The 26309-nt window shown below is 39.5% G+C and overlaps 1 protein-coding gene across 2 annotated transcripts in view; it reads left to right on the plus strand.

Moving 5' to 3' along the window:
* The window catches only part of CTDSPL2 (CTD small phosphatase like 2), a 68654-nt gene extending 43527 nt beyond the window's left edge, over positions 1 to 25127 (plus strand). For both annotated transcript variants that reach the window (XM_065559100.1, XM_065559101.1), the window contains 8 exons: positions 576 to 654; positions 951 to 1062; positions 2150 to 2236; positions 14684 to 14746; positions 14858 to 14937; positions 18427 to 18553; positions 22424 to 22519; positions 23019 to 25127. In XM_065559100.1, coding sequence (XP_065415172.1) covers positions 576 to 654; positions 951 to 1062; positions 2150 to 2236; positions 14684 to 14746; positions 14858 to 14937; positions 18427 to 18553; positions 22424 to 22519; positions 23019 to 23084 — 710 coding nt within the window. In that variant the 3' untranslated portion in view covers positions 23085 to 25127. The remainder of the gene's footprint in view (positions 1 to 575; positions 655 to 950; positions 1063 to 2149; positions 2237 to 14683; positions 14747 to 14857; positions 14938 to 18426; positions 18554 to 22423; positions 22520 to 23018) is intronic.
* The last annotated feature ends 1182 nt before the right edge of the window (positions 25128 to 26309 follow it).

The raw sequence follows: 26309 nt of genomic DNA on the forward strand, positions 1-26309 counted from the left end.
GCTCAGTTGACTTCCACATTTAAATAAAGCCTAATTCAAATGAATATTGTGATTCCAAGTGTCAGATTTTCTGACTCAGTATGTTTAATGCCAAATGTATTAAAATAAAATGTAAACTCTTGAAATGCCCATCACCAAAAAGAAGTTCTCAACCCTTTGGTTGCTGTCACCAAAATAACATAGACAAATGACAGATTTATATAGGTCCCTCTTTAATTTACAATGTTTTCTTCAAGAGAATCATCATGTCCTTTTTGGATGAAAATTCTAGAAACATTAAATTTACCATTGTGCACAGGGCCATCACAAGCCTATGCACTATTTACGTCTCACTTTAAAGTTTCACAAAATTGGTATTTAAGTAGAGCATATATTTCTGTGGGTTCACTGCTGGGAGGTGAATTTCACCCTAAAAGATGTAGGGCTGAGGTGAGGAGAAGAAGATGAAGAATTTTCACTGTTGCTATGAAGACTTGCGCATTAAGTGCAAAATTTTCACATTTTAAAACTGCACTAATAAGACTAGCTCTTGTGGGGCTTTTTGTTTTGTTTTGTGCATTTCCATTGAATTTTAGCACCAGTATCTCCAGACAGTGGTTACTCATCAGCTCATGCAGAAGCCACCTATGAAGAAGACTGGGAAGTCTTTGATCCGTAAGTGTTAATATTTTTACTGAAACATTACTTCTATAATTTTGGGCATTGGATAAAAAAACCTTGAATTTGAGCAAGTACTTTGTCATGTTTAGAACTTGCTTGCTGTGGTGAGTTCTGTTTGAAAACTGCTAATTGTAAAACTAGTATATTGTGACTGGTCATGGCTTGTTATATTCAGTTTAAATTATTTATTTCTTAGTCTTGATTACTTTAAATTACTTTAGTTGACTTACTGTATTGTCAGTTAAGGTAATGTGAACATAGTTATACAACAAATTCTCTTTCCTTTTTAGATATTATTTCATCAAACATGTTCCACCACTAACTGAAGAACAACTTAATAGGAAGCCAGCTCTTCCACTGAAAACAAGAAGCACACCAGAATTCTCTTTAGTTCTAGACTTGGTAAATATGCATATAGACATGAGTTAGTGTAGTGGGGGAAGAGTGAATTTATCTTCCACTTATTTTGCATATTTGACACATTGGGAACATGATGCTCCCATTATTAAAAAGAGACCTTTTATTAAATGCACATGTTGAAAGACTATAAAGTATTCAAACAGATTTAAAAAACTTCAATTAAAAAGACACCAAGTTTAAAGAAATAATTTGAGAAACTGTCACTGAGTAACAAGAAAGGAAAATTCACTGCATTTGTTGCATGATTCAACATTTTTCTTAAACATTTCAATTTTTTTTTTAAAATCTTCATGAACAAAAGTTAGCTGACCTCCAGAGGACCTTCCCAAAAGAGTAGTGGAGAAAATCAGATATAATAAAGGAGAAAATTCAGCATCACCTGTATTTGATCAAATACAGTACTTACAAACGGACGAGTCTCCCAGTGAGATTCCCTTAAGTCCGAGAGGACTTTTCTCACAGAGAAGAAAGCATGCTTCTCTTTAGAACTATTTGTTTTCACCCTCTGTTGATCCATTTTATTGTATTTAAGCAGTTATTACTGGATAATTCAGTCACTGGCTATATATAGTTGTCATTTAATGAATAAAGAAGTCTAATTTTTTTAATGAAGGGGGAAAAAAACAAATAATTTTAGGAAGACTCATTATATAACAACTAAGTTGAGATTGACATTATAAGCACTGTTTTATCATGTGCTATGTAACCTGTTATACACGGGTCATATGAATTGAGTACTCATTTCAAACTGATAGGAACAGAGTTGTATTAAATAAGAGGAATTTGTTGTACCTGTAAAATCAAGATTTCTTTCTCTTGGGATTCTGTGTTAGTGCCACAGTTACAAATGAAATTCTTTTAGCTTTGCAACATTAATGAATTGTATAATATATTAATAGCTGTCTTTCAAACCGTAGCAGCAATACATTCAAAATTAAATTGACCATACTGAATTATAGAGTATATTTCCCTTCCAAAAGAACATAACGAAGCAAATAGTCTCATTTTCAATAATCCTGTCATAAAAGCTTCTTAATTTAGTATGATCTTTTTATTTTATTTTTTCTAGGATGAAACATTAGTGCATTGTAGTCTAAACGAGCTAGAGGATGCTGCACTCACTTTTCCAGTGCTTTTCCAAGATGTCATTTACCAGGTAATTAGAAATATATAGGAAAAATGTACCTTTTTGTTTGTTTAATAGATAAAGTCATCATGCATATGTAATATGTTCTTGTCAGGAGAGAGATAAACATTGATTGGCATCTAAACAGCCATTTGAGTTAAATGCTGCAGATTTGAAATTTTGAAAGGCAGGTGGTCATGTATTAGAAGTATTGTGGAGTACTTTTTATTACTACAACGTGGTAATGATGATTACTAGTAAAAATGTCAACAATGATTAGTAAGAAAATGTAAATATTCTTTTTAGCAGCAGTATTCTATAGCAGCCTTTCTCCTTACCAGCAGATGGAGGCAGGAACATTGAAAGTTCAGGCAGTATCATTTCCCATGTAATAGTTTGCCACAAACTGTTAACTTTCTTCCCTGCCTGGGGAAACCAATTCATGCTGGTTGATCATTTCTTACTGTGAAAAAGGCTAATCTTCAGAGCCTGAAGTTAACTAGCTTCTATCTAGCACCTAGTCTTGCATATCCTTTGCCGGTAACATTTCCACCTCTTCCGCCCGAGCTAGATGCTACTTGGTGATTACAGTTACTTTTGATTGTCTTATGGAAACTGCTAGTCATTTTTCCTGCTTCAGGCAGTATTATTAGCTTTATATGTTTTACATTGACATACCATAGAGGAACAAGCATGGGAAAGAGGAGATCTGTTCCAGCAACTGCCAAAGATGCTGCACTGACCCAGGCTATTGTTCTCAGGTCCTTTTGTGTGATGTACCTGGGAGAGGCAACAGCTTCCCCTCCATGTAGTTCGCACGATATTGGACCCCTCTGTAGTATCTTTGGAGAATGAGCCAGTCATCAGGCACCTTAAAAGGACACTTGTCCAGGTATTTTTCCTAATTTTAAAAATGTTTTTCTTCATTGTTGCATATAAAACCCCTTGGAATTTTGAAACTAAAATAATTTTTTTAATGGGTTTCTTAACTTGTCTCCTATTTGGTGACTGCCATTCTCAGTTTCCTCCTGGATGAGCTGGGGAGGAAGCTTCAAATTAATTCTTTGGGGGCAAATAGATTCAAGCCTGTTTTTTCCTTCCCTCTCTGAGGCTCTCAGTATGATTTGAGTATTTCTGGCTATAACTATGCTCTTTTGGTGATGGTGTGTTTTACTGAGTGTAGCTGAGAGCCAGCTTAGGGTCTGAGCAAAAGGAAATTTAAGTCAATGGAAAGACTATCTTACAAGGTTTCTATATCTGTATTTAACATTGTACGTAAGCCTGTGCCTCTTTTTATCCAATCAGATGATGATGCAGTTTCATCTATTGTGCCTTAGTTATTTCCCAAGTTTAGAATTGCAAAGGAGCAGTACCTTTGCAAGGTAGACTTGATAAGGACAGCCTGTGTCTACATCAAGTATGTTGTTTTAGGATTCCTAACCATCTGTTTATTTTATTGAGGTGCTTATACACCAGACATGGCAACCCAGAAAACATTCACCTCTTGCTACATGAGGGACAATAAGCAGGAGACTAAACAGTCAAGAGTTTAGTTATAACCGTAAAACATGTAATTAACTAAGGCTATGGGTAAAAAGAGAAGTCTCCTCTTCAGATAATTGCTGAACAGAAACTGGTTAATATTACATACATTCTTAGCTTTGTATTGTAGACAATAACTCACTATTTCATCTGCTTTTGAAAAGTGATTCTTTCAATTATCAATTTGGTCATCTCCTATGCAATAGGCCCATCTGAATTTCAGTTCTCCAAACTCGCCCATAGAGTGTCATTTAAGCTTTCACTGGTGTTGTCTCCTCCCTGCTGGCAAGGAGGAAGTAAATGTCTGAGCAAAAGTTGAAGACAGATTATTAGGTAAGAAAATACTGTTATGTATTTATAAACTACAATACAGTGTAGCTCATTGAAAACAATACCTGACATGTAAAATCAGTTTGTGAAGATGTTTTCTATTAGTCTCTGAACATTTAATACCTTCAGTTAGACTCTTTAAGAAATACTATGAAACTAATGATCAAAAACATGCTTAAATCTTTTTTTAAGAGAGAGTAAAACTTAGCTCAGGACTTCTTTTCCTACAGGATTTCTCCATTCTCTCACACCCAGTTTCACTAATAATTATGCAAATAGAGATCTGGGCTTCATACCATTATTATTTCTCTACTTAACTGAAGGCCATGAACTGATACTTTTGCAGTAGTGGGAGGGTGGATGAGCAAGCAGCTTACTTTGAAGTATATTCCAAAACTAGCCAACAATGCTGCAGTAATGAAGTGATTATAAATATAGTATATATTGAATGCTACAATACTTCTGTCTCTGGAGAAAAAGAGTAAATGTTTAATTCTTTAGTACTAGTGTATGGATTTATTTTATAATGTATTAGCACTTTGTGTCAGGCACTCCCTTTTGTTACTTGGTTAAGAGGTTTGCACTGTATTTAGTTTATGCTGCAGAGCCACCAATCCTAGACACTAGGTCATCTTGCTCCCTCCTCCATCCAGAGAATACCTTCCCTTTACAAGTAGGCCTTACCCAGTCAAGAGATTTCTGTTCACTTAGTTCTTGGGCTCAACAGTCTCACTGATCTTCCTGTTTCAGCTACAGGGCCCAATAGAAGCTAATCAAAAGCCATTTCACATACTCTACTCCACTGCAGCCAAACATAACAGGATTGTTCAACTTACCCCTGCCACATCCTATCAGAGTAATAGCTGAGAATTTTCATTCCCCTTCTGGTGAAATGCTATCCCAGTAGTTTCTCTAAAAGAGCAACAAAACCAGCAGCCTTTGGATCAGTTGTTCAGACTTCAGTCCGTGGTAGACACTCACAAAGAAAGCTACGATCAGATTGGGATCTCTTAACCTTGATCTAATTGGACTTTTAGAACTATGTTTTTCTCACTTGGAGAGCCACAATCAACTAAGAACCTGCTGTTTCTATTCATTTATATGATGATCTTCATCTTGGGTCTCTTACAGTTGGGTAAGATGAGTCTAGTTGCAAATCCAGAGCTGCTGAACTTCATTGACCTATAACTCCTCAGCATTTCTTTCAAGGACAGAGGAAGACGACCCCTAAAGCATGCACAGTGATGACATCAAATGTAATAGGAAATACATATCTGGAGTTCTGCTCCTGTTACGTTCTTCCTTTAGTAAAATAGCATTTTACTGATTACTTCTATTAAAATACAGGTCAAGCTGTTTATTTAGCTAGGTTGCTGTTGCTTATTCGTATAATAAGATTCCAGGATTGTCACTCAGTGTGTCATTCGGAAGCCTACAAAGTTCTCAGCCACTTGACTTTACAAATTACATCCATGTGAAAGCAAGGCATGTATCTATGCCATTCCAAGAGTCTCAGGCTGTTGTGACATCAGAGGTAACTGAGCCAATCACGACCCTTATGCTATAGCTAAATGCAATGCACTGGTTTCATTGGTTGTATGAGGGAGACTGTACAGATGGTGGATTACTTGGCCCAACTGTCACATCTTTGCAACAGCCTGGGCTTTCAGCTGCTAGTAGTCATCATCATCTGATATCTGCGTAACCAGACAGATATTTCTGTGGGACATGAAAGAAGGAAGGGAAAAATAAGTAGTTAGTTCATCTGGTATGATAAAGTCTTAATGATTGTCTAGCTAATTATGGGATTTTTATTTAGAGCTGTGTGAAAGTGTTTACTGTATTACAGAATATTTTCTCCTCCTCCTCTTGTTTGTAATAATTCCTTAGAAATTTAACTAAAATGTATGTCCTTACCAGTTTCTACCCCTATTCTGCACAGACATTTTTGTTGTTGTTGAGCTGCTGGCATTGTTGTTTGAAAAAACATAGTAACAATATGGAAACATTGTAGGGGCGGGAGTTGTACATGTTTTCATGGATGGAAGTCGGATATACACCGTTACATGGACTATATATAGGAAGAAACTACATGGCTCAAATTTTTGCCTATGATCATTAATGCCTCCATTTCCTTGTTAAGAGAATGTAAAGTTTTCATTAAAAAACAAAATAACTTCTTTAACAAAGATTAACTAGCTAACTTAACCAGATCATGTTTAATTTTTCTGTTTGCTCTTGCAAATTACTGGATATCATTATGAAGCTATTTTAAAATATCTGTTTACTTTTTTCATTCTTACTAGTTTTGAAACTTGTAATTGATCATTTTTGTCTTAAAAAGATAGAATACTCATTCTGAGAGTCACATTAAAAAGCCCAGTTTCTTGAGTTCCATAGCTCTTCATTTGATTTATTTTTTCCTTTAGAAGAATTCGTTTCATACTGTATAGTAAATAAAATAAATGCTGTATGCTTTTTCCAAATTAGCCACTTGATGACATTTTCAAACACTTATACACTTCTACCCCTATTCAACGCGACCCGATATAACACAAATTCAGATATAATGCGGTAAAGCAGCGCTCCGGGGGTGGCGGGGCTGCGCACTCCGGTGGAGCAAAGCAAATTCGATATAACGCGGTTTCACCTATAACGCGGTAAGATTTTTTGGCTCCCGAGGACAGCGTTATGTTGAGGTAGTGGTGTAATTACAAATAATTTTGGTTTTCTCAACAAAGATTGGCTAATAGTGTAAAGTCTGACAGCTGGCTTGAAAAATTTTAGTATACATTTTCAAAAATGCTTTGGTCCATGTTGTGACTTTTAAGTCATGGTTCGAGCTGAAGGGGTGCAGTACAGCAGGAACCCCATAAGGAATCCTGATTTAGTCAGCTGGCATTCCCTCTCAGGGGTTCCAGGTAGTGCACGCTGTAGGGACAGTTCAACAGGTGTACTTGCCTCTTCACTCCGTGGGAGTGGAGCCACAGCATTTTGGCATCTAGAGGTAAGGCTCCTTGTGTCATTATCTCTTTCCCTGCTCCTGTACACCAGATTAGACACAATCAAGCCCTCTGTTTATTACCTGTTATGATTGTAACTTACTCTCTACACCCTACTACGTTAAAAACATGAGGCACTCCTAGTACCTCTCCACATTGAGACAATACTTTACTGTGCAAATAAGAGACAGTCTAGTATGATTATAAGTTTTCATCTTCATTCTGCCACTGACTCAGTGTGGCCTGGGGCAACTGAGCAAATCTCTGCCTCAGTTATGGAAAGTAATGGCAAAAATGACCATTAATCATAGCTATTTCTTTTCAAAAACTACGTGGTGCACCAGATTCAGCAGAAAGTGCCGGAGTTGGGGGTGGGGCGGGGTGGGGCAAGATTGTATGTGTGCACGCATGGGCAGGAGAATGTAGGCAGTGAAGGAGGGTGGGCAGAAACTGGTGTGTGAGTATGCAGGACGATGAAGGGATGCAGGTGGGAAGGGTACACGTGTTCAAGGGAATTTGGGGTGCAGAGGAGAGAGGGAAACTTGGGTTGTATGAAGGAGAATGTAGAAGAAAGTAGGGAGGGGGCATTTGGGGTGTGTGCACTGGGATACGTAGGGAGTGACAGAAGAAAGGGCAGATCTGTAGGATAGGGAAACTGGGATATACCCTCTAGTTGCTTTGCTATGCTCTGGTGAAACAAAGCAGCTGTAAATGCAGTTTAACTGGCTAGTATGCTCTGGCTGCAGAGTGGCATAAAGGAGTCTCAGCACACCAGTGAACTGACCATAAAAGTTAAGGTAAAAAAAAAAAAATGAAGGTTGATATTTCGTATCTTCAAACAATTGGAAATAACACATGATAATATTCTCTTTGGGTTATGAAATTTTAAATTAAAAACAAACAGGGAAATTCTTAGAGAAAGGTATGTTAATATGGAGGTAAGGTTGAGTATACATATCAGTAAGGCTATGATTTTGTCATGGATATTTTCAGTAAAAGTCATGGACAGATCACGGGCAATAAACAAAAAGTCACGGAAAGACCTGTCCCTGACGTTTACTAAAAACATCCCTGACAAAATGGGGAGGGAGGAGGATCTAGCACCATGACAGGGGATGTGTGGGGATTAAAATCTAATGTACATTTAAAGTTCAGTTTAATCTAACCTGGGACCACAAATACTAGAATGCCATAATCCTATAAGCAACTGTTGATCTACTGGATCATGGTGTATGTGTAAAATGTCTAGTCAGGTGCCTGATGAATCCGCTAATTGTTGACAAGCCGAATTTGGGAGCGATCCAGCTTGTTACAAATTTCACAGATCCATGTATTGTTCTTCGAGTGCTTGCTCATGTCCATTCCATTAGGTGTGTGAGCTCGCCACATGCACCGGTGCCAGAAGTTTTCCCCTCAGCAGTATCCATAGGGGACCAGCTCTGGCGCCCTCTGGAGTGACTCCCGCATGGCTCAGTATAAAGGGCACTGCCGGCTCCCTCCACCCTCAGTTCCTTCTTGCCGCCAATGACAGTGCTGGAACGTCTGCTGCTTCGGCTAGCATTGTTTCGTTCTCTGTTCTTGCGAACTTTGAAAACCTATAATATAGTTGTATATAGTTAGTAGTTGAATTAGTTACCCTTAGTAGTAGTTCTCAAACTCTTCGTTAGTCCCAAATGGGACTCAGCCGGGGGACGGGGCATGCCCTGATCCCCAGGCTTAAGCCCTGCAATCGTTGCAAACAGCCTATGCCTGTCAGCGATCCACATAGTAGCTGCTTAAGGTGCTTGGGCGAGGGGTACATAAGCGACAAGTCCTTCAAACCCAGCACGAAAAAGGAGCGGGACAGTCTCTTGAAGGCGCTCCTGATGGAGTCAGCACTCACTCCAGCACTGGAGCAACAGTCCAACTCATCACCGAGCACCGTGGCATCGGGGCGCAGTGCTCTGCCGTCGCCATCCATGAGCTGGCACCAATCCCCCTCCGTGGCTCCGTCCAAGAATCCAAAGAAGATAGGGAGGGGAAGATCCCCTACTTCCAGCAAGGGAAAAGAGAGGGCTGGGGGTTAGCCAAGACCCACAATGGGCAGCTCAACGCCCCCTTCAGGAAGTCAGGCCCCAGCTCAAGCTGAGCACTCCTATGTTTGCTTGCGACTCCAGATAGTGGTACAGGCCTCCGTCAACTCCAGGTGCCGTCGATGCCCAAGGCTCTGCAGACAGCTCAGGAGATCCTGATGTTTCCTATGCCATCCACACCGGCTCCAGCGGTACCCAGGTCTTGGGGTAAGCACACCTTGGGACCTCCGTGTATGTCCCTGCCTCAGCGGCACCATTCCCCATTGCGTGGGATGTCCTGCCACCACTTGCCGGCCTGAAGCCGTCACACCTCAGATAGGCAGGCTCAGCGGAGCCCTCTTTGGTCCCTGGACTTTGGGCACTGACAGCAGGATTCGAGGCATACCTCGATGGTAGCCTGGCGCAGACCCACTGAGGCGTGCTCTCCTTTATCGTCCTCCCCCGACAGGAGCAGCGAGACTGATCCCTCGTGTCGCAGAGAGCTCGGTTCAGATCCTGTGACCAATTGAGGGATCGATTGTTGAGAGACGGTTGTTGGTCTCTGAGACTGGGATCACTGCATTCCAGGAGTTCCTCCCAGCAACTGGCATGTGATAGCTACCGGTCCCTCTCGATTTCCTGGTCAGATAGCATAAGGTGTCGATCGCCGGGTTTCCAACACCGATCCGCCAAACACTGTCAGTCCCCAAGGTCCCGACCAAGACGGTAGTCTCGCTCGGACAGGTCTGGCTCCAGGTCAGATAAGAGCTGCCGCTCCGCCAGATCCAGGTCGCTGGATAGTGACCGCTCCAGCTACAGCTCTGGCACTGAGCAGGGCTCCCTAACTGTGGGGCAACCTGTGGTGCCGCCTACATCATCAGCACCAAAACCTGTCTCATGGCCCCAAGCACAATGGCTGGCATCATGGTATCCATGGAACCCCTGGGAGGTCACCCATACTTCCCAGGCTGCCCGCTTGGTGTCGGGAGCCTTGGATAGGCCAGTGGCCTCAACATCCTGACCTCCTCCAGTGCCTGGGACTTCGGGGGGAAGGACCCCACAGGTCCAGGAGGACCCAGGGGAGCAGCCTGCTGGACCACCAATGGACGTGGATGCTCCTGCAGTACCAGCATCGTCCTCGCCCAGTTCCTCAGGATGATGCTAAGGCGCACCAGGAACTATTGAAGAGGGTCGCATCTAACCTGGGGCTCCAGGCTGAGGAGTTGGAAGAGCCTTCGGACTCCATGTTTGATGTCCTCTGCTCCTCAGTCCCTGCCAGGGTGGCTTTACCCCTTCACAAGGGGGTATCAAAGATTACTACTGACCTCTGGCAGACTCCCTCCTCCTTGCCCCCTATCTTCAAAAGGGCCAAGCACAAGTATTTTATGCCAACAAAAAGGCATGAGTACCTATACTCCCACCCGGCCCCCAATTCCCTTGTGGGCGAGACAGTTAACCACAGAGAAAGGCAAGATCAATCCGGGGCTACCCCCAAAAATGAAGACTCAAGGAGGCTGGATCTTTTTGGATGTAAGGTTTATTCGTCTTCCATCCTGCAATTGAGAGTGGCCAATCACCACGCCCTCCTTGGCTGCTATGATTACAACATGTGGCAGGCCATGGCCAAGTTAGAGGCTTCTCTCCCTGAAGGCTCCAGGAAGGAATTCCGGGCGATCTCGAGAAGGGCACAACGGCGGCCAGAGCGGCCCTCCAGGGGGCTTCAGACATGGTGGACTCTGCACCATGGCTTCCGCTATTTCCATGCAGCGAGCTTCATGGCTGCTCTTCTTGGGCTTGTCCACCGAGGCTCAGCAGTCAATGCAGGACCTTTCCTTTGACGGCCAGGCCCTATTTGCAAAACAGACTGATGCCAAGCTGCATGAGTTAAAGGACTCCCGTACCACCCCAGCATTTTCAGCGTGGTACGGGAGTCCTTTAACCTATGCAGCTTGGTATGTCCCAGGCCTGGCACGTAAGCGGTTCAAACCGCAGCAGCCTCAGGGACAAGGGAACCAACCGTGGCATGATCTGCCCTACAAGAAAGCCAAGGGCTACAAGCGCCACCCACCTCCACCCCCTGCTCTGTCAGGCTCCACCTGGAATAAGCGACCGTTTTGAGGGTGCGCCCGAGGGTGACCCACCAGACTATTCCCTGGATCCATCTTCTCTGTTTTTTTCCACCTGCCTTTCCTTTTTCCTCCCTGCATGGACTGCGATAACCTCAGACCGTTGGGTCCTGAACACAGTGGTGCAGGGCTGTACCCTCCAGTTTCTTTCTACCCTTCTTTCTGCCCCCCCCTTCCCCATCCCTCTTCAGGGACCCTTCTCATGAGAGTCACCTTGCTCAGGAGGTTCAAGGGTTGCTGCAGCTGGGGGCAGTAGAGGAAGTTCCTCTAGAATACAGGATCAGGGGGTTTTATTCCCAATACTTTTTAATCCCTAAGGCGATCTACCTCCCATTCTGGACCTGCGAGACCTCAACAAGTGCCTAAATAAGCTGAAGTTCCGCATGGTTTCCCTGGCCCTCATCATCCCCTCCCTGAATCAGACAAGTGCCCATTGTCACAAAGGCAGTCTGGGGAGGGAATTGAACCCAGGTCTAGACCTAGGTTAGCATTTTAACCACTGGGCCATCGTTGCTGACTACAAATCAAGTGCCTTTGACATCAACAACAGGGTGAAACAGGGGTGTGTCCTAACCTCTGTGTTCTTTAACTTCTACTTTGCATTCCTGCTCTCTCATGCATTTAAGGACAGCAATGATGGCATTGATCTTCGAACCACACTAGACGGAGGCTTGTTCAACATAGCAAGAATTAGAGTGAAAGCCAAGGGGAAAGAGCTGGTTCTGAGAGATTTCCTGTTTGCGAATGAGGCAGCTTTGGTTGCCCACAGTGACTCTTCCCTGCAAAATCTCTTGGGTAGATTTTGAGTGTCATTCAAGAGCTTCGGATTGACAATTAGTTTCAAGATTTTTATTTTTTTAAAATTTTTCAATTTTAATGTTTTAGCACACATTTATGCTTTTTTGAGGGAGAGGTTCCCACATCTAATCCCTTTCCTTTGTCACCAGAACCTTCACTTTCAGCAGTTGCATCTCTTCTGTCCTTTTCCTGCTTAGGTTATTCCAAAGATCCCAGGCTTTAAAACCTGCTATACCTGCCACAGGTCTTTTCCCTTCAGTGACAGTCATTCCGTTGTGTCTGCTGTTCTGGAGAGTCCTGCATCCTTTGGTCACGGTTTCTCTGACTGTGCCAGTGTCTTCAGCGTTGTTGAGTGAGGACCATGGGTCAGCCTCAGAAGTGAACCTTTCCACGAGGAAGAGACCCCACTCCGTGGTGAGAGACTCCAAAAGAACAGAAAAGTCACCTTCAAGGCCAGGACTTAAGGAGAGCTCGCATCTGGGTCAGCGAGGCCCTTTATGCTAGCCCGATGGACGTGCAGCACCAGATGGTGCCAGGGCCAACCCGATGGATACCGCTAAGGGAAAAATTTCCGGCGACTGTACTTGGGGCTTGCACACACCTACAATGGAATGGACATGTGCAAGCATGTGAAGAACTTGTCATGAATAGGTCCATGATTGGTCGAGCCCATCTGGAAAAGGTCTGAACCAACTGCTTCTTCAGGGACCACTCATGCATCTAGAAGGCATCTCTCCTGGGGCGATCTGCAACCACATTGTTTTCCCCTGCCAAATGTATTGCTACAGGGTAAATGTTGTGGCGGATCCACCAATCCCATTTCTTTATTGCCTCCGCATACAAAAAGGCGGAGGGAGCAACCTCTTGTTTGTTTATATAATACATTGCTAATTTATTGTCTGTTACTACCTGCACAGTCTTCCCTTGCAAATGAAGAAGGAACGATCTGTGGGCCAGGTGAACAGCTCTTAATTCCAGTACATTGCTGTGCAGTGTTCTTTCTTGAGAAGACCAATGTCCTTAAACCATTAAGTTGTCCAAGTGTGCTCCCTAATCCTTTGTTGATACATCTGAAGTCACTGTCCAGCATGGACCTGGAGGAGTGAACTGCACATGTTTGAGCATATTGGTCCTGTTTGACCACCAGTGTAGAGAGGCTGTAATTTTCTGGGACATAGTGAGACCCAACTGAAGACTGTCCAAATTTGGACAGTAGACAGGGATGTCCAGTGTTGCAAAGGTATCATTGTCAGAGGGGCAAATGAAGTCATGTAGATAGTGGCTGCTACAAACCCCTTTGAGATCCAGGAAGAACTTTATCATCAGTGTGGGGCAACTTTGGATCTTCATAGGCATTGCTCCATTTTGAGAATCTTTCTTCCGGCAGAAGGGCTCTCCCTGCTGTTGAGTCCAATATGGGACGTACAAAGGGGATCCTTTGAATAGGACAAAAGACCGATTTGGAAAGCTGAGGAAAAATCCTAGACCTGATAAGAAGTTGGTTATGGCTACAAACACTGTAGAAAGCTTTCTGTTCAAGTAAGATCAGGTCTTCAGTGGTCAAGAAATGTGTGCTTCCATCAGAAGACCAAGATCCATTGCAATATGACTGTTGATGATATGGAACTTCCTATTAATCTGTGAAGTTCCCTGTTTGTTCCTTCTGAGTACTCAGACCTTGCCTACACACAAAATTTACACCAGTTTAGTGAAATCAGTGCAAACCCTGTGTGGACACTCTTATTTTGGTACAAGAGTGACTTATTTCAGTTTAGCTTAAATTTGTTCCTAATTGACTTAAAGGTAAACAAAAATAAAGCTGGTTTAAAACAAAATAAAAGTGCCTGCACAGTCTTTTGCACCAGTTTAAGTAATTGGTTTAAAATAACACCTTTACTTAAACTGGTGCAGCTCTATATGCAAACAAGTTTGTAAAAACGGTAAACAGAGGACAATCCTCCTTGCCCTTTGGTGGCCTCCCTGATCCTGGTGTCCAGTATCTCATCCCTACTCAGCAGTAGTAGAAATTTCCATTTGCCAATTGTAAAATCCAGTGTCACAAGGCCAGTGGTATATGACAGCTTAAAATCCTGTCTAAGAATCCGTCGTCTTAATTCAATTTTAGATTTTCTGCCATGTTCAAGATGCAGCAGTTAAGGTTATGCTGGGTAACACTGATGGTTTGCCATTTGACAGTGCGATTTCTTTTGTGGTTAAGATTTTCTTTTAAAGTTCAGTGTGGCTGCTGACTGACAGACAGAACCTGAAGCAGATTGAGGGATCAGAGTTGCAAAATACAATTTTTAGTTAAGAAATTGCCTGGTTCCTGTATTTTTAAAATGATTTCTGACTTCATCAAGTTTTCCAGTAAATCAGATAAAGATTACTTTACCATTTTACCTTTTCACTCATAGAAGAGTTGAGTGATATTGCAAGTTGGTTGAAATATTTTTTGAATGCTCAAATATTACTATATGAGTAATCTATCATTTCTGTTAAGTGTATTCATAATGACCATTTTTATTTAATAATCTGTACAGATTATCTATAGCTTCAGCTGTCCCTACAGTAAAGCCACTTTGAATCTTTCTGTATTAATTAAATCAAATCCATCTCTTATTTCTATAGGTTTATGTGCGGTTAAGGCCGTTCTTCAGAGAATTCCTGGAACGTATGTCTCAGATTTATGAGGTAATAATACTTCGATATTTCCCTGAAATTTCTTTTTATATTATATATACTCATTTATATGATGCTAAATAATGCAGTAATGATGCAACTTTTTCCTCCTCTAATTTATAGATCATTCTTTTTACTGCTTCTAAGAAGGTGTATGCAGACAAGTTACTGAACATACTAGACCCTAAAAAGCAACTGGTCAGGTAAACTTGATTAAAAACTCATGTAAATATCTAATGTTAGGCTAACCAATTTATTTTTCACAAAATTATAATTAAGAAATCAATCATTACACATTAACTTCTTTGTTGTAGTGTGCCTCACTAAATTGACCAAGCGTGTATGCATGAAGGGGGGAAATGAGAGGTAGAAAGGTAATTGAATTATTGTACAAGGGATAAAGACATAAACCCTAATCATTGTTGTACTCCATTCTGACGCTTAAAGCATATGTGTCCCTTGATCCATCATAACATATTTGAGAGTTACTCATTACAAATGTAATTCTTCTAGCACCTGTTTCTCTGCTACATCATCAATATTTGACTGATTTTTAAGTGTATATCAAGAAAACAAATAGTTTGACAGAAAATAATTCATTATTTGATGAGTTTTTAAAATGAACTACTTTTTAAAGGACAATTCATAAAATTAATTTTAAATCTGTTATTTGCAGGATCAAAATATTTGCATCTTTCATTCAAGCATGAAATGATTTGTTGATGATTCTGGTAACAGTTATTTAGCCTTGTTCATTTCCTAGTCTTTTACCTGAACCCTGGGCTATGATGTAGGAGAGTGTCTTGCATTGCTCAAGAACAGTTCCTCAAGATTTTTAAGGAAATGTTGGTGGAGGGATTTGCATAGTGATCCTCATCTGGAAGGATGATAGACTTTTTGGATGGGAAAGTTAAAGCAGAAAAAAAGGGGAAATCCTCAGGGATCCATTCAAAATGTGATATCCTTATTAAGGGGAATAAATAATTTCCACCTTCTCTGATTAGGGAATGCAAGATACTATGCCCAAGAGCTCATTTGTAAACTTCTCATTTGCATCATGTTAGCTCAGAAAACAGGGTGAAATCCCAGCTCCATGGAAGTATATTGAAAAATTCCCATTGACTTCAGTGAGATCAGGATTTCTCCTGTTGTTTTTAAAGTACAGGACGCCAATCATAATTTACTTTAAGGCTTTAAAGATATATTGTCAACTTATTTTAATCCAAATATTTTATACTTTCTAAAACTTCAGTATTCTAGAAGCATTTCACCTAATAGATATTTTTCTGTAAATACTAAGCACTCTGGGGCAGGGACTGTCTTTTTATTACTTGTATGTACAGCACACCAGAGCCCTTGTCGATGATTGAGACACTTACATGCTATAGTCAGACACATAATAATAATGTTTTGCAGTGTATAGATTCTGCACCCAAGCTAACGCTATATTTAGGCCTGGCAGAATTTGATGTTTATTTTTTTCATAATTTTGGCAGATATCTGTTTATTTTTAGGCATTTTTTTCTTTAATTTTTATTGATTTAAGTTTTCACGGTTGCAGGAGATTAGGGGAAAGTCAGATAATAGGGGTCTCAGACAGTAATTTAATGATCGATATTAAGATTCAAAAAGTTAAAGCTTTATAACGGTTAAAACACTAATTGTCAACATCCCATGTCAAAATATACAAAATAAATATCCTCAAGTCAAACTCTAATAAGTTCTCAAGCAGCATTTTCCTTACTTTGCCTATCTACATTTTGATTATTATCAATGCCCATTTTTGTTGTTGGTTTGTGTGTGTATGATGAAATCAACATTTACAGACATTTACTGATAAAAATCTAATCCTGACAACTCTAGCCATATGCTAGCCTAGCTCTAGGAATTATTTTAGGGAAGTTGTACGGCCAGTGTTGTACAGAAAGTCAGACTGAGTGATCACAATGGGCCATTCTGGCCGTGAAATCTATGAGTTTCTATTTAAGGACTATAAATACAGAACTACTTTTTATCTATTTATGGAATCTAAACTGGGTGTGTTTCAGTTAAATAGATCTTCAGTATTGGTGTGTGGAATCTGGACATATTTCGTGTACCTTTAAAAAGTTGTTTATTCACAGATTCACCACTATTATATTCATCTTGCCAGTGTCCTCCTTAACATGCAGTAATAATATTCTTTTAGATTATTTTTAGGAAACCTAAACAAATGTTTTTAGATGCATTTTATCTCATTTAGTCAGCATTATAAATTTGTTTTTGATTAAAGTCTTTAAATATAATCAAATATGAATAATATAAAAAGGAATTATAAGTACTGAAGGAATCTATCCCATTAATGTGTGGGAGGTTACATGGCTATCTCATTCTTAATGGGAGTAACTTATGTAACACTTCACAAGTCTCTCTGAAAAAGTCTTTTACAGCTCTAATTTTTATGACTCAGAATGCAATTTTAAACGTATTGGGACAGGATGGAGATAATGAAATGGGGTGGTGCATCTGAACTATCTTCTAAGAATTTGAACTGGATCCACACTTGTGATTCATGTGCCACTGAAAAGCTGACATCAAGGCATGATTAGTTTTGACTTTAGCCTAAAGGTAAACTTGTCAGGCATGCCACACACCTGACTCAGAACCTACATATCAAATTGTTTGTCACTGAGCCATCAGCTTATTTATAGTAACAGTGGGCGCTCCACCCCTTTGTGAAATTAAACATTTCAGATACAACTTTGTTTTTTTAATTTTGTTTGATCAGATTTCCTAAATTGTTGAACAGCCTTAGAGAGATTGTCATAATAAGAAAATGTAAAGCTTAGAAAGAGGCATTTACATTGTAATATGATTTTAATGTAACCTATATTTGAAAGTCAGTTTATTCTATAGTTAAGGTGATGAAGCTTCAGTTGTATTTTTAATACTACTTTAAACAACCTGAATCCTTGTACACTATCCAAACATTTCTAATTTATTATACAGCCTCTCTCTGTTGAATTAAATGGGAGCAGGGTAATTGGAGGAAAAAAGCAGTTGATGGACTGTTTTGGCCTTGAGGCTTTTCTTAAGATATTGTAACTGAAATAGATTAATTGCCAACACAGGTAACAGTCCACAGAAAACATTCCTTCTAGTATTTTCTATTCTGGCAGGTACAGGGATAGGGAGGCTCTGTTCTCTACTGGTTAGAGCAAAGGAAGCCAGGGTTCCATTGAGGGGCTAACCCCTGACATACGGTATGACCTTGGGAAGTCGCTTGAGGTCCTTGTATGCCTCTGTCAACTCATCTGGAAAACTGGTTAAAAATCAGGACCTCACTGACAGTCAGATACTGCATCTTAACTGTTGTGGGTAAATGAATTACCAAAAAAAGTACAGAATTGCATTAATCCCTCTCTTTGGTTTTAAACATTATATTTTTAGAGTAACACACAAGTTCCATGTTAAGGCATGGCAATACTTGAATATAAGGTCTACCTATTTGCTAAGAATTTTGATGATGAAAGAATAGCCCAAAAGAGAGAGCCAGTTTTTAAAAGGGCAGCTTCTTAAGAAGAGCTAAGCACATCAAGAAAGAAAAATTAAGATTTTAACTTCCATAACACTTGGCAGCATTTAATTTTCCTTTTCTCTGTGCAACATATTTTTTAAGTTACTAAATTAATTAATTTTCCTTTAACCCATAGGCATCGACTTTTCCGTGAGCATTGTGTTTGTGTACAAGGAAATTATATAAAGGATTTAAATATCCTTGGTAGAGATCTTTCAAAAACGATCATAATTGACAATTCACCACAAGCCTTTGCCTATCAGGTAAGCATTTTTGTGATAGTCACACTTTTTTTAGAATTTGTAAAAACCTTCTCTGAAAATGAAAACATAAACTTTTAATTTAACTAGGTAAATTAAGAAAATGCTAGGTGTAAAAAAAAAAAAAAAAAGTACCTAACTCATTTGTAATAAATTCACCTCAAAATATGTAGGATACTTTTTTAATAGGAACATTTTAGGTGTTACTTGACCATTTCAAAAATAGTAAAATTTTAAAAAGTAAAATAATGTAAGTGAAAAGAATTTCTGTGCGGCAAACGTTCTTCAGAAAACTCAGAATACTTCACCATACTCACAACATTTCCTTTGTATTTTGATTATTTTTAATTATAAGAAGGGCTTTAACACTTTTACTCAATCAATTACCTCTTCTAGAAATTCAGAAAAATCCAGTCTGTTAGGATTATTCACAAAATATACCCTTTCAGAACTAGTAGAAGAAAAATCCAGTCTGTTAGGATTATTCACAAAATATACCCTTTCAGAACTAGTAGAAGAATTATGAGCAAACAAATTGCTGGTTGAGGTGAAGTGTGTACAACTATCATACTTCTGTGTACTAGAGGTGTTCAATATACATTCCATGATCCAGATTTAGTCCAAAAATATGCTCTATATATAATCCAGTCTCCATAATTGTATAGACATGAGGGAAGTGGAGATTAATCTCAGGAGTCCCTCTACATTAGAGAATAGAACTGGTGTTGAAAACAGTAGTCTGCCTACTAGTGATACAGTTTTGTTGTCTATAAATTCAGCACTAGTTCAGGGAAATCCACTGCTCACAACTGATGTCATCAGCACGATTCAATTTCATATTGTAAACTGGGCTTCTGAACCAAGATCCTAATCCAGAACCAACTGAAGTCAGTTGAAGGAAAGGACTTTTTCTGATGTCAGTGAGTACAGTACAGGTCCTGATTTTGCTCCTGAGACTTTTCCTGGATTTGGCGGGCAACGAAGATCATGTTGGTTGTCCCACAGGATGATCTAAAACCGCACTGAAATTCCAGCAATATTTCCTCAGCAAGGGGAAATAATCGATTTAAGAGGATACGGGCAAGGATTTTCCCAGCTGTAGATAGCAAAGCAATGCCTCTATAGTTTCCACACTTTGACTCATCTCCTTTCTTAAAAATTGTAACAATGTTAACGTTTCTCAAGTCTTCTGGAATCTTCTTCTTATACCAGATATGAAGAAAAAGTTTGTGGAGCTTCCTTACCAGTTCTTCACCTCCAACTTGGAGACTTCAGCTGGTATGCCATCAGGCCCTGCTGCCTTGTTGTTCTTAGTTTGCATAATGTCTTGTGTTACTTCTTCAAGGGGCGGGGGGTGTCAGCAAGAGATTCTTTTTCATGTTGAGGTATAGATTCAATAGTAGCACCAGGGACAGTTGACTCACAGTTCAGGAGTAACTCAAAATGCTCCTTCCATCTGGCTTCGATGGCTTTGCTATCCTTACAATACGTTGACCTGTCTTTGGCTTGGAGTGGTGTGGGTCCATGGGAGCATGGACCGTAAATGGCCCTTCTTGCCTGAAAAAAACCCTCCTCATGTCATGTTTATCAGCATAAAGCTCAATCTCCTTGTCCTTTTTGGACACCACTTATTTCTGATGTCACGGATTTTCCTTTGGGCTTCAGCCTTGAGTTGCTTGTATGATGTTTTCTTCTGCTGGTGTGATGTCGTTTTGCCACATGCGATGAGCTTTTCTTTTTTGGTCGAGCAGGCCCTGAAGCTATAGGGCTGTTAGGTTAGGTGCCACCACCTTATGTGCAGGTTCCAGTCATTCATGTCATGGAGCCAGCATGGAGGAGCATGATCTGTGATCAAGGAGAAGGGGCTGCCCACTTAATCGCTAATGCCTCCTTTTCAGTAATTGAGTGAGCCTTTTCTTGATGGAATAGCTTCTTGCTCAGATTTAGCTCAGATTTGCCAAAGTCAACATCTGAGGTGCCTGCATGTAGTATGAATGCCTGGGAAAAGTTGGGGCTGATGGGTTTCAGCTACGGAGCCCTGCGGTCCCCCTGAAAGGGCTTGCAGACCTCCAGTTGAGAACCGCTGTCATAGCATATTGATGATGAGGGCTGATGATTTTATTCGTAAACATCTGGAAAACATCTGTTGCGGCTCCATGAAGTTCTGAAATGCTTAAAGGGGTTGAGAAAGAAGTTTTCTCTTGTGAGAATGGAAATAAAGAGATCTGTCAGTAATTCTTCATCAGTTTATTAGTGTTCAGGTACTTCACTGGTCCCAGTCACTGTAATAAATTGTCTACCCGTAATATCAGATAGGCACCAAATTTTGAGATGGAGTTACCTTTCCTGAAATTGATGCAAAACCGAACTGTCCGGTTTGGGAATCACAGCTATGGGGTTCCGCCATTCACTTTTTGACCCCCTGATTATCCCCACCTGCATCATGACTTCTCAGACTGTACACTACAGCCTCCATGGTAAGGGCCTGGGGTTCCCCCTGAGACATTAGCCCGAGATGGTCTCTAGGGTAGTGTTGGATTAACTGTGTTCTCCCAGGGAGGAGTAAAATACAGCAGCAAAGACATTGGTCAATTGGAAGAGTTGCCTCCTCTTTACAGCGCTAAGTCCCTGACCCGCAAGAGTTGGTGTCGGGTTTTGGCCACTGGGTGTTTGGAGTCCTAGTTCAGGCTCCGTAGGGAAGGGAGTTATCAGCAGGTTTTCCTTGCGTCTTCTAAGGTTTAAGAAAAGTCACATGGTAAATTTTGGTTTCCTTCCTTCTGCCTGTCATTTTTATCTCATCATCCAATGGCCCTACCTGATTAATAACTTCAAATGGACCCTGCCACTGGGCATTAACTGACTCAGCCAAAGGAAGCAGTAAAAGGACCTGGTCACCCAGGTAAAAGACGCATAGTCATGCCCCTCCATTATCATTTTGCACCTGCACTTACTCGACCTTTCTTAAATGTCCTCTGGTGAACACTCCTCGTCTCTGAGTCATTCCCTTAGTTGTATGATGCACTGAATCATACTTAAAGCACCTACGTCTTGTTCCTCCCAGCCATCTCAGAGCAAGTCCAAAATTCCCTGCGGCTGGTGGTCATAAAATAACTTGAAGGGAGAGAACCCTGTAAAGGCCTGCAGGACCTCCCTTATGGTAAAAAGGAACGGTTGGACTAGCCAGTCCTAGTGCTTGGGGTCATAACTAACAAAGCGTTTCAATGTTCCCTTTGGAGTTTTATTAAATTGCTCACGTAGGCTGTCTGGCTGTGGGTGGTACACACAGATTTTCAGGGACTTGAGCTTCAGGAAGGCTGAAGTTAGACCCTTTATCTGTTAGTATTTCTTGGGAAAATCCTATGCATGGGGGGAGGGATAGCTCAGTGGTCTGAGCATTGGCCTGCTAAACCCAGGATTGTGAGTTCAATCCTTGAGGGGGCCACTTAGGGATCTGGGGCAAAAATCAGTACTTGGTCCTGCTAGTGAAGACAGGGGGCTGGACTGGATGACCTTTCGGGGTCCCTTCCAGTTCTATGAGATAGGGATATCTCCATATATTATTATTTATTTATTTTTAGCTTTGAGAGTTCTGGGGTTATAGCCGTAGTTTTCACTGAGTGAAGGGGAACAGCCTCTGGGTTCCTGGTTGCTTAGTCAACAGTTACTAATATGTACTGGTTTTTGGATGCAGTTATTTCCAGGGGCCTCTCTGCCTTTTGCATGGTAATATTCTTATAAATTGTCCGTTGACAATCAACATGGGCAGTGGGTTTCCTCACAAATACCCAAATGGTTCAAAATGCACTATATCATCAGTGGTCTTTTCTGGAGATATTCAGCATAAAAATTAACATACCTGTGATTTTACTTTAGCTTTCAAATGGAATTCCTATAGAGAGCTGGTTCATGGATAAAAATGACAATGAACTCCTAAAATTAATTCCTTTTCTGGAGAAACTTGTAGAGCTGGTGAGTAATGTATTCATCTCTTTTCATATACACTCTAGGTAGTTTCAAAATTGACTAAGTGATTTAGGAGCCCACATCACTTGGAAACTTCTGAAAATGTTACTTAGGAACTTTCCAAAACTCTGTCTTGTCCGGACAATAATCCAAAATATGTATAGGGAGTACTTATTATTTCATTAGTAAAAAGCAGAATGTATTGGGTTGAGTACATGGTTAGAAGATTAGTACCAGCTCTGACACTACCTATGGGACCTTCTGTTAAGTGACTTGCCTACCTGCACATCTGTTTCCTCATTTGTAAAACTGAGATACTACTTATCTCACCGGGTTTTTGTGAATGTTAATTAGTTAATGTTGTAAAGCTCTTTGAAAATACAAAGCACTGTAAATGGTGTTGTATTATTATGTATACTAACATAATTTAAAAACGTAACTCTTGAAATCTGAAGTATAGATACATTTATTATTTTAAAAACTGTAATTTTATTTTTTTCTACAGAATGAAGATGTCCGACCTCACATCAGAGACAGATTTCGCTTGCATGACTTGCTACCCCCAGATTAAACACCAAGCCTTTTATCAAATTACTGAAGGGGGAGAAAATGCAGGACCCTTTTGGACTAAAACAAAAACATTGCCATTACTGTTGAAATTTTGCATTTTTGTACCCCGTCTTGCTTTTCTTATCTTTGGTGCCCAACAGTAATCAAGGGTTACAGAAAGAGACTTTCTATATCTCAGATTGAATACATACAGTACAATACAGTAGGTAGGCGAGAACAGAAAAGTCTTTAGAACTAGTGCAACTCCAATGAAATTTTTTTATGTACAGGACATCTGCAGTTTATAAAGAATTCTGTTTCTGCCACCAGCAGTTTGACCTGTAGAAACACAGGATTTTATGATATAACAGAGATTGAAAATGGACTCTTATTTTCTCTCTGTTTGGTGCTCTAAGTGGGTTTGTAGCCACTTTTCTGTTACTTTAAGATTCTCATTTCAACAGGAATGGCCAGTAAAAGTTGTTTTATTTTTCCTGTTAAGGTTTATAACCTTTTTACATTTTTGACCTGTATTAGCTTAGAATTTCATTATGCATTCCTTTTAGTTGAGGCGCTTCATAGTTTTTCTGGAAATAGCCAAATTTTATTAGTTTTTTATTATACAATTGAATGGCCGTTTTCCTGCTTTGTCTGCCTGCATACTGTATATTTGTTTAAAAATATTCTCTAGTTTTAGTCCATGTAAGTTTCATTTAGAAATACCTGCATTTATATTTTGTTTCTGTAATATTCTACTGTAGTTGAAATCTTTTCAAAAATCAAGAGACTGGCTAGATAAGAATATAAGAATTACTAATATTCAGAATATTTAAACCATTGTGATGGCATGTACTCTGGACAGACAATATCTTGCAGTGGCACGCTCAATTGATGGACAAGGAATACCTCAGATTATACTGTGCATACAAATCTTTAAGGAGAATTATTTGGTAACCTGTTGGGTTTGATGCAAATCAATTACTGCTGCCTTCGGATTCCTCCAAGAATGAAGTATTCTGCACAGTGGCTCAGTATTTTAAGATGTTTTGCATGGGCTGGTGGTACCTCCTGTTATGCTGTTTGTTACAATCAGTTTTAAACTTTGTGTAACAGTGAAGGTACCTAATAGTAACTATGCATAATCCTGTGATACAGTACACTCCCATGCCACCAATGCAGTTAATATGCTATCATAGTGGTTTTCTATGCTATATGGAAATAGTCTTCAAGCCTTGGTTCTCTAATGCAGCTACCACAAGAGGTTGATATTTTTATAATGGTGTGTAATCTCCTTTTCAGGAGGCTTTTTATGGAAGGTATAATTTGTAAAAGTTAGGATGCTTTGCCTCTCGACTGCATTAACATGCCACAGGCTTGGACTGTTTTTGTGTAAAGGATGTCACAGAACGGCACTTTTTCTAAAGAGAAGTTTGATATTTTGTATGCTTGTTAAGAAAGTACAGTATTGGAAATTAAAGGTGGACAACTGATAATTGAGAAGTATGTCAATTAATTTTTTATGTATATTACCTGTTTACTTGTACAATTTTATTGTACAAATTACATGCAGCTTCATTTTCAAATGAGTCCTTAAAATAAGGAAAATCTTTTTAGGAAAACATTTAATTTTGTATTTTTGATTTTAAAAGGCATGAGTTATGTCAACTTTTTCCAGTGTATTAATGAAGATTTTAACTTTTCATCAGGTTGAGTGTTTTCTTACTATATTATCTGTTGTGTATGTAGCTAGCACATTGTGTCAATGAACTGTTAAAAAAATTAGCATGTAGAGCAAGCCTGTTTTGTGGAAAATCCTTATTCATTAAAACAAAAAAGTCATCATGGCAGATTTTCTGCAAAAAAAGTGAAAAGCATTTGCAATTCAGAATACTGATTTTTTTTTTTTTTTTTTTTGTATTTAAAGAAAGGTATTTTGCTTGCAGGAAAGAAATACTACAGATTCATTTTAAAGAGAATCTTTTAAATGTATTTATCTTTAGGGCATCTGGGCATCTTTACGCTGTTTGTCTTATGTCTTTATTGAAATAAAATGTACATAACATTACCTTTATATATATATATGCTTTTGCGCAGACGTGTGAACCCCAGAACTATCCCCACCCCTCCTGTTTTTATGCTAATATAATGGATACTCTTACAGATTTGAAAATGGTCAGTTTGTTTTTGAGTTGCTGCAAGATTCTCCCACAATTTTTAAATTATTATTTTTTAATCTCCCTCTCAAACGTAAATCTAAGAATTTTTTAAGTTAATTTAACAATGAACTCCTCTTCAGAGTGGAATTTCTTCCAAATTACCATAAATAATATGTTATACCGTATTAGGATTTTTTTAATTCATTGCTAAATAAATCTAGCATAATGGAACTACCTTGAATAAGTTAATCATGGACATTCTCTGTGACTCAATAAAATGGTACATGGTTACCACCGATTAGAATCATTTTCCTAAGCATTTGCGTTCTAATTTACGCCATTTTGAGTAAAACTATTACAAAATTGGTATTTTTGGTTAAGGCAAAGTACACATTTCATTTTATACATGTATCTATGTCATGATTTCAGATCACTGAGGAAAATTAGAATGTGAGATATTGCAATCTGGTTTCTAGGAAATGTAGGGAAAATTGGTGATTTGGTACTATCTAGATGCACAACAAAACTAATCTATATAGACTGCTCCATAATACATATTAAATACTTGAATGTTAACATGCTGCAAATCTGATTTTTATAATTATAATCCTGCTTTGCTGAGAGAATGTGTCTTTTTAAAAAAATTAAGCTTCTAAAAATGTCAAATACTTCTGATCTACGTAATCTTTTCATCTAGTTCCCTTAAATGTAATCAGATTTTTTTTTCCTGTTTTTCATTTTATTGGATTCTATGATGGGGTGGAATGACAAGGATTAAGTACTACTCTGATCTTAGAATATCATACACAGCTAATTACAACACAAAATTATCGCTGATAACTGGGAGGGGAGGGGTTGGGTGTACAAGGTATTCAGGCTTGGGCCCTTTTTCAGTTACTTCACTATTATGCAATTAATCTTGTAACTGGATCACTTACTCTAATTTTCTTATTTTTAGAGAATTTATCAGAGGCATACCATAACATCCTCTTTCTACTGTAAATTCTTGGTGATTTTGTTTGCTCTCTTTCACTACAGCCTGCTGTTTGTATGGTCCTTTTACGTGTTCTGCACATGTTTTGGTCTAGCTT

This window comes from Chrysemys picta, chromosome 10 (assembly GCF_011386835.1).
Source record: "Chrysemys picta bellii isolate R12L10 chromosome 10, ASM1138683v2, whole genome shotgun sequence".
NCBI classification, from domain to species: domain Eukaryota; kingdom Metazoa; phylum Chordata; order Testudines; family Emydidae; genus Chrysemys; species Chrysemys picta.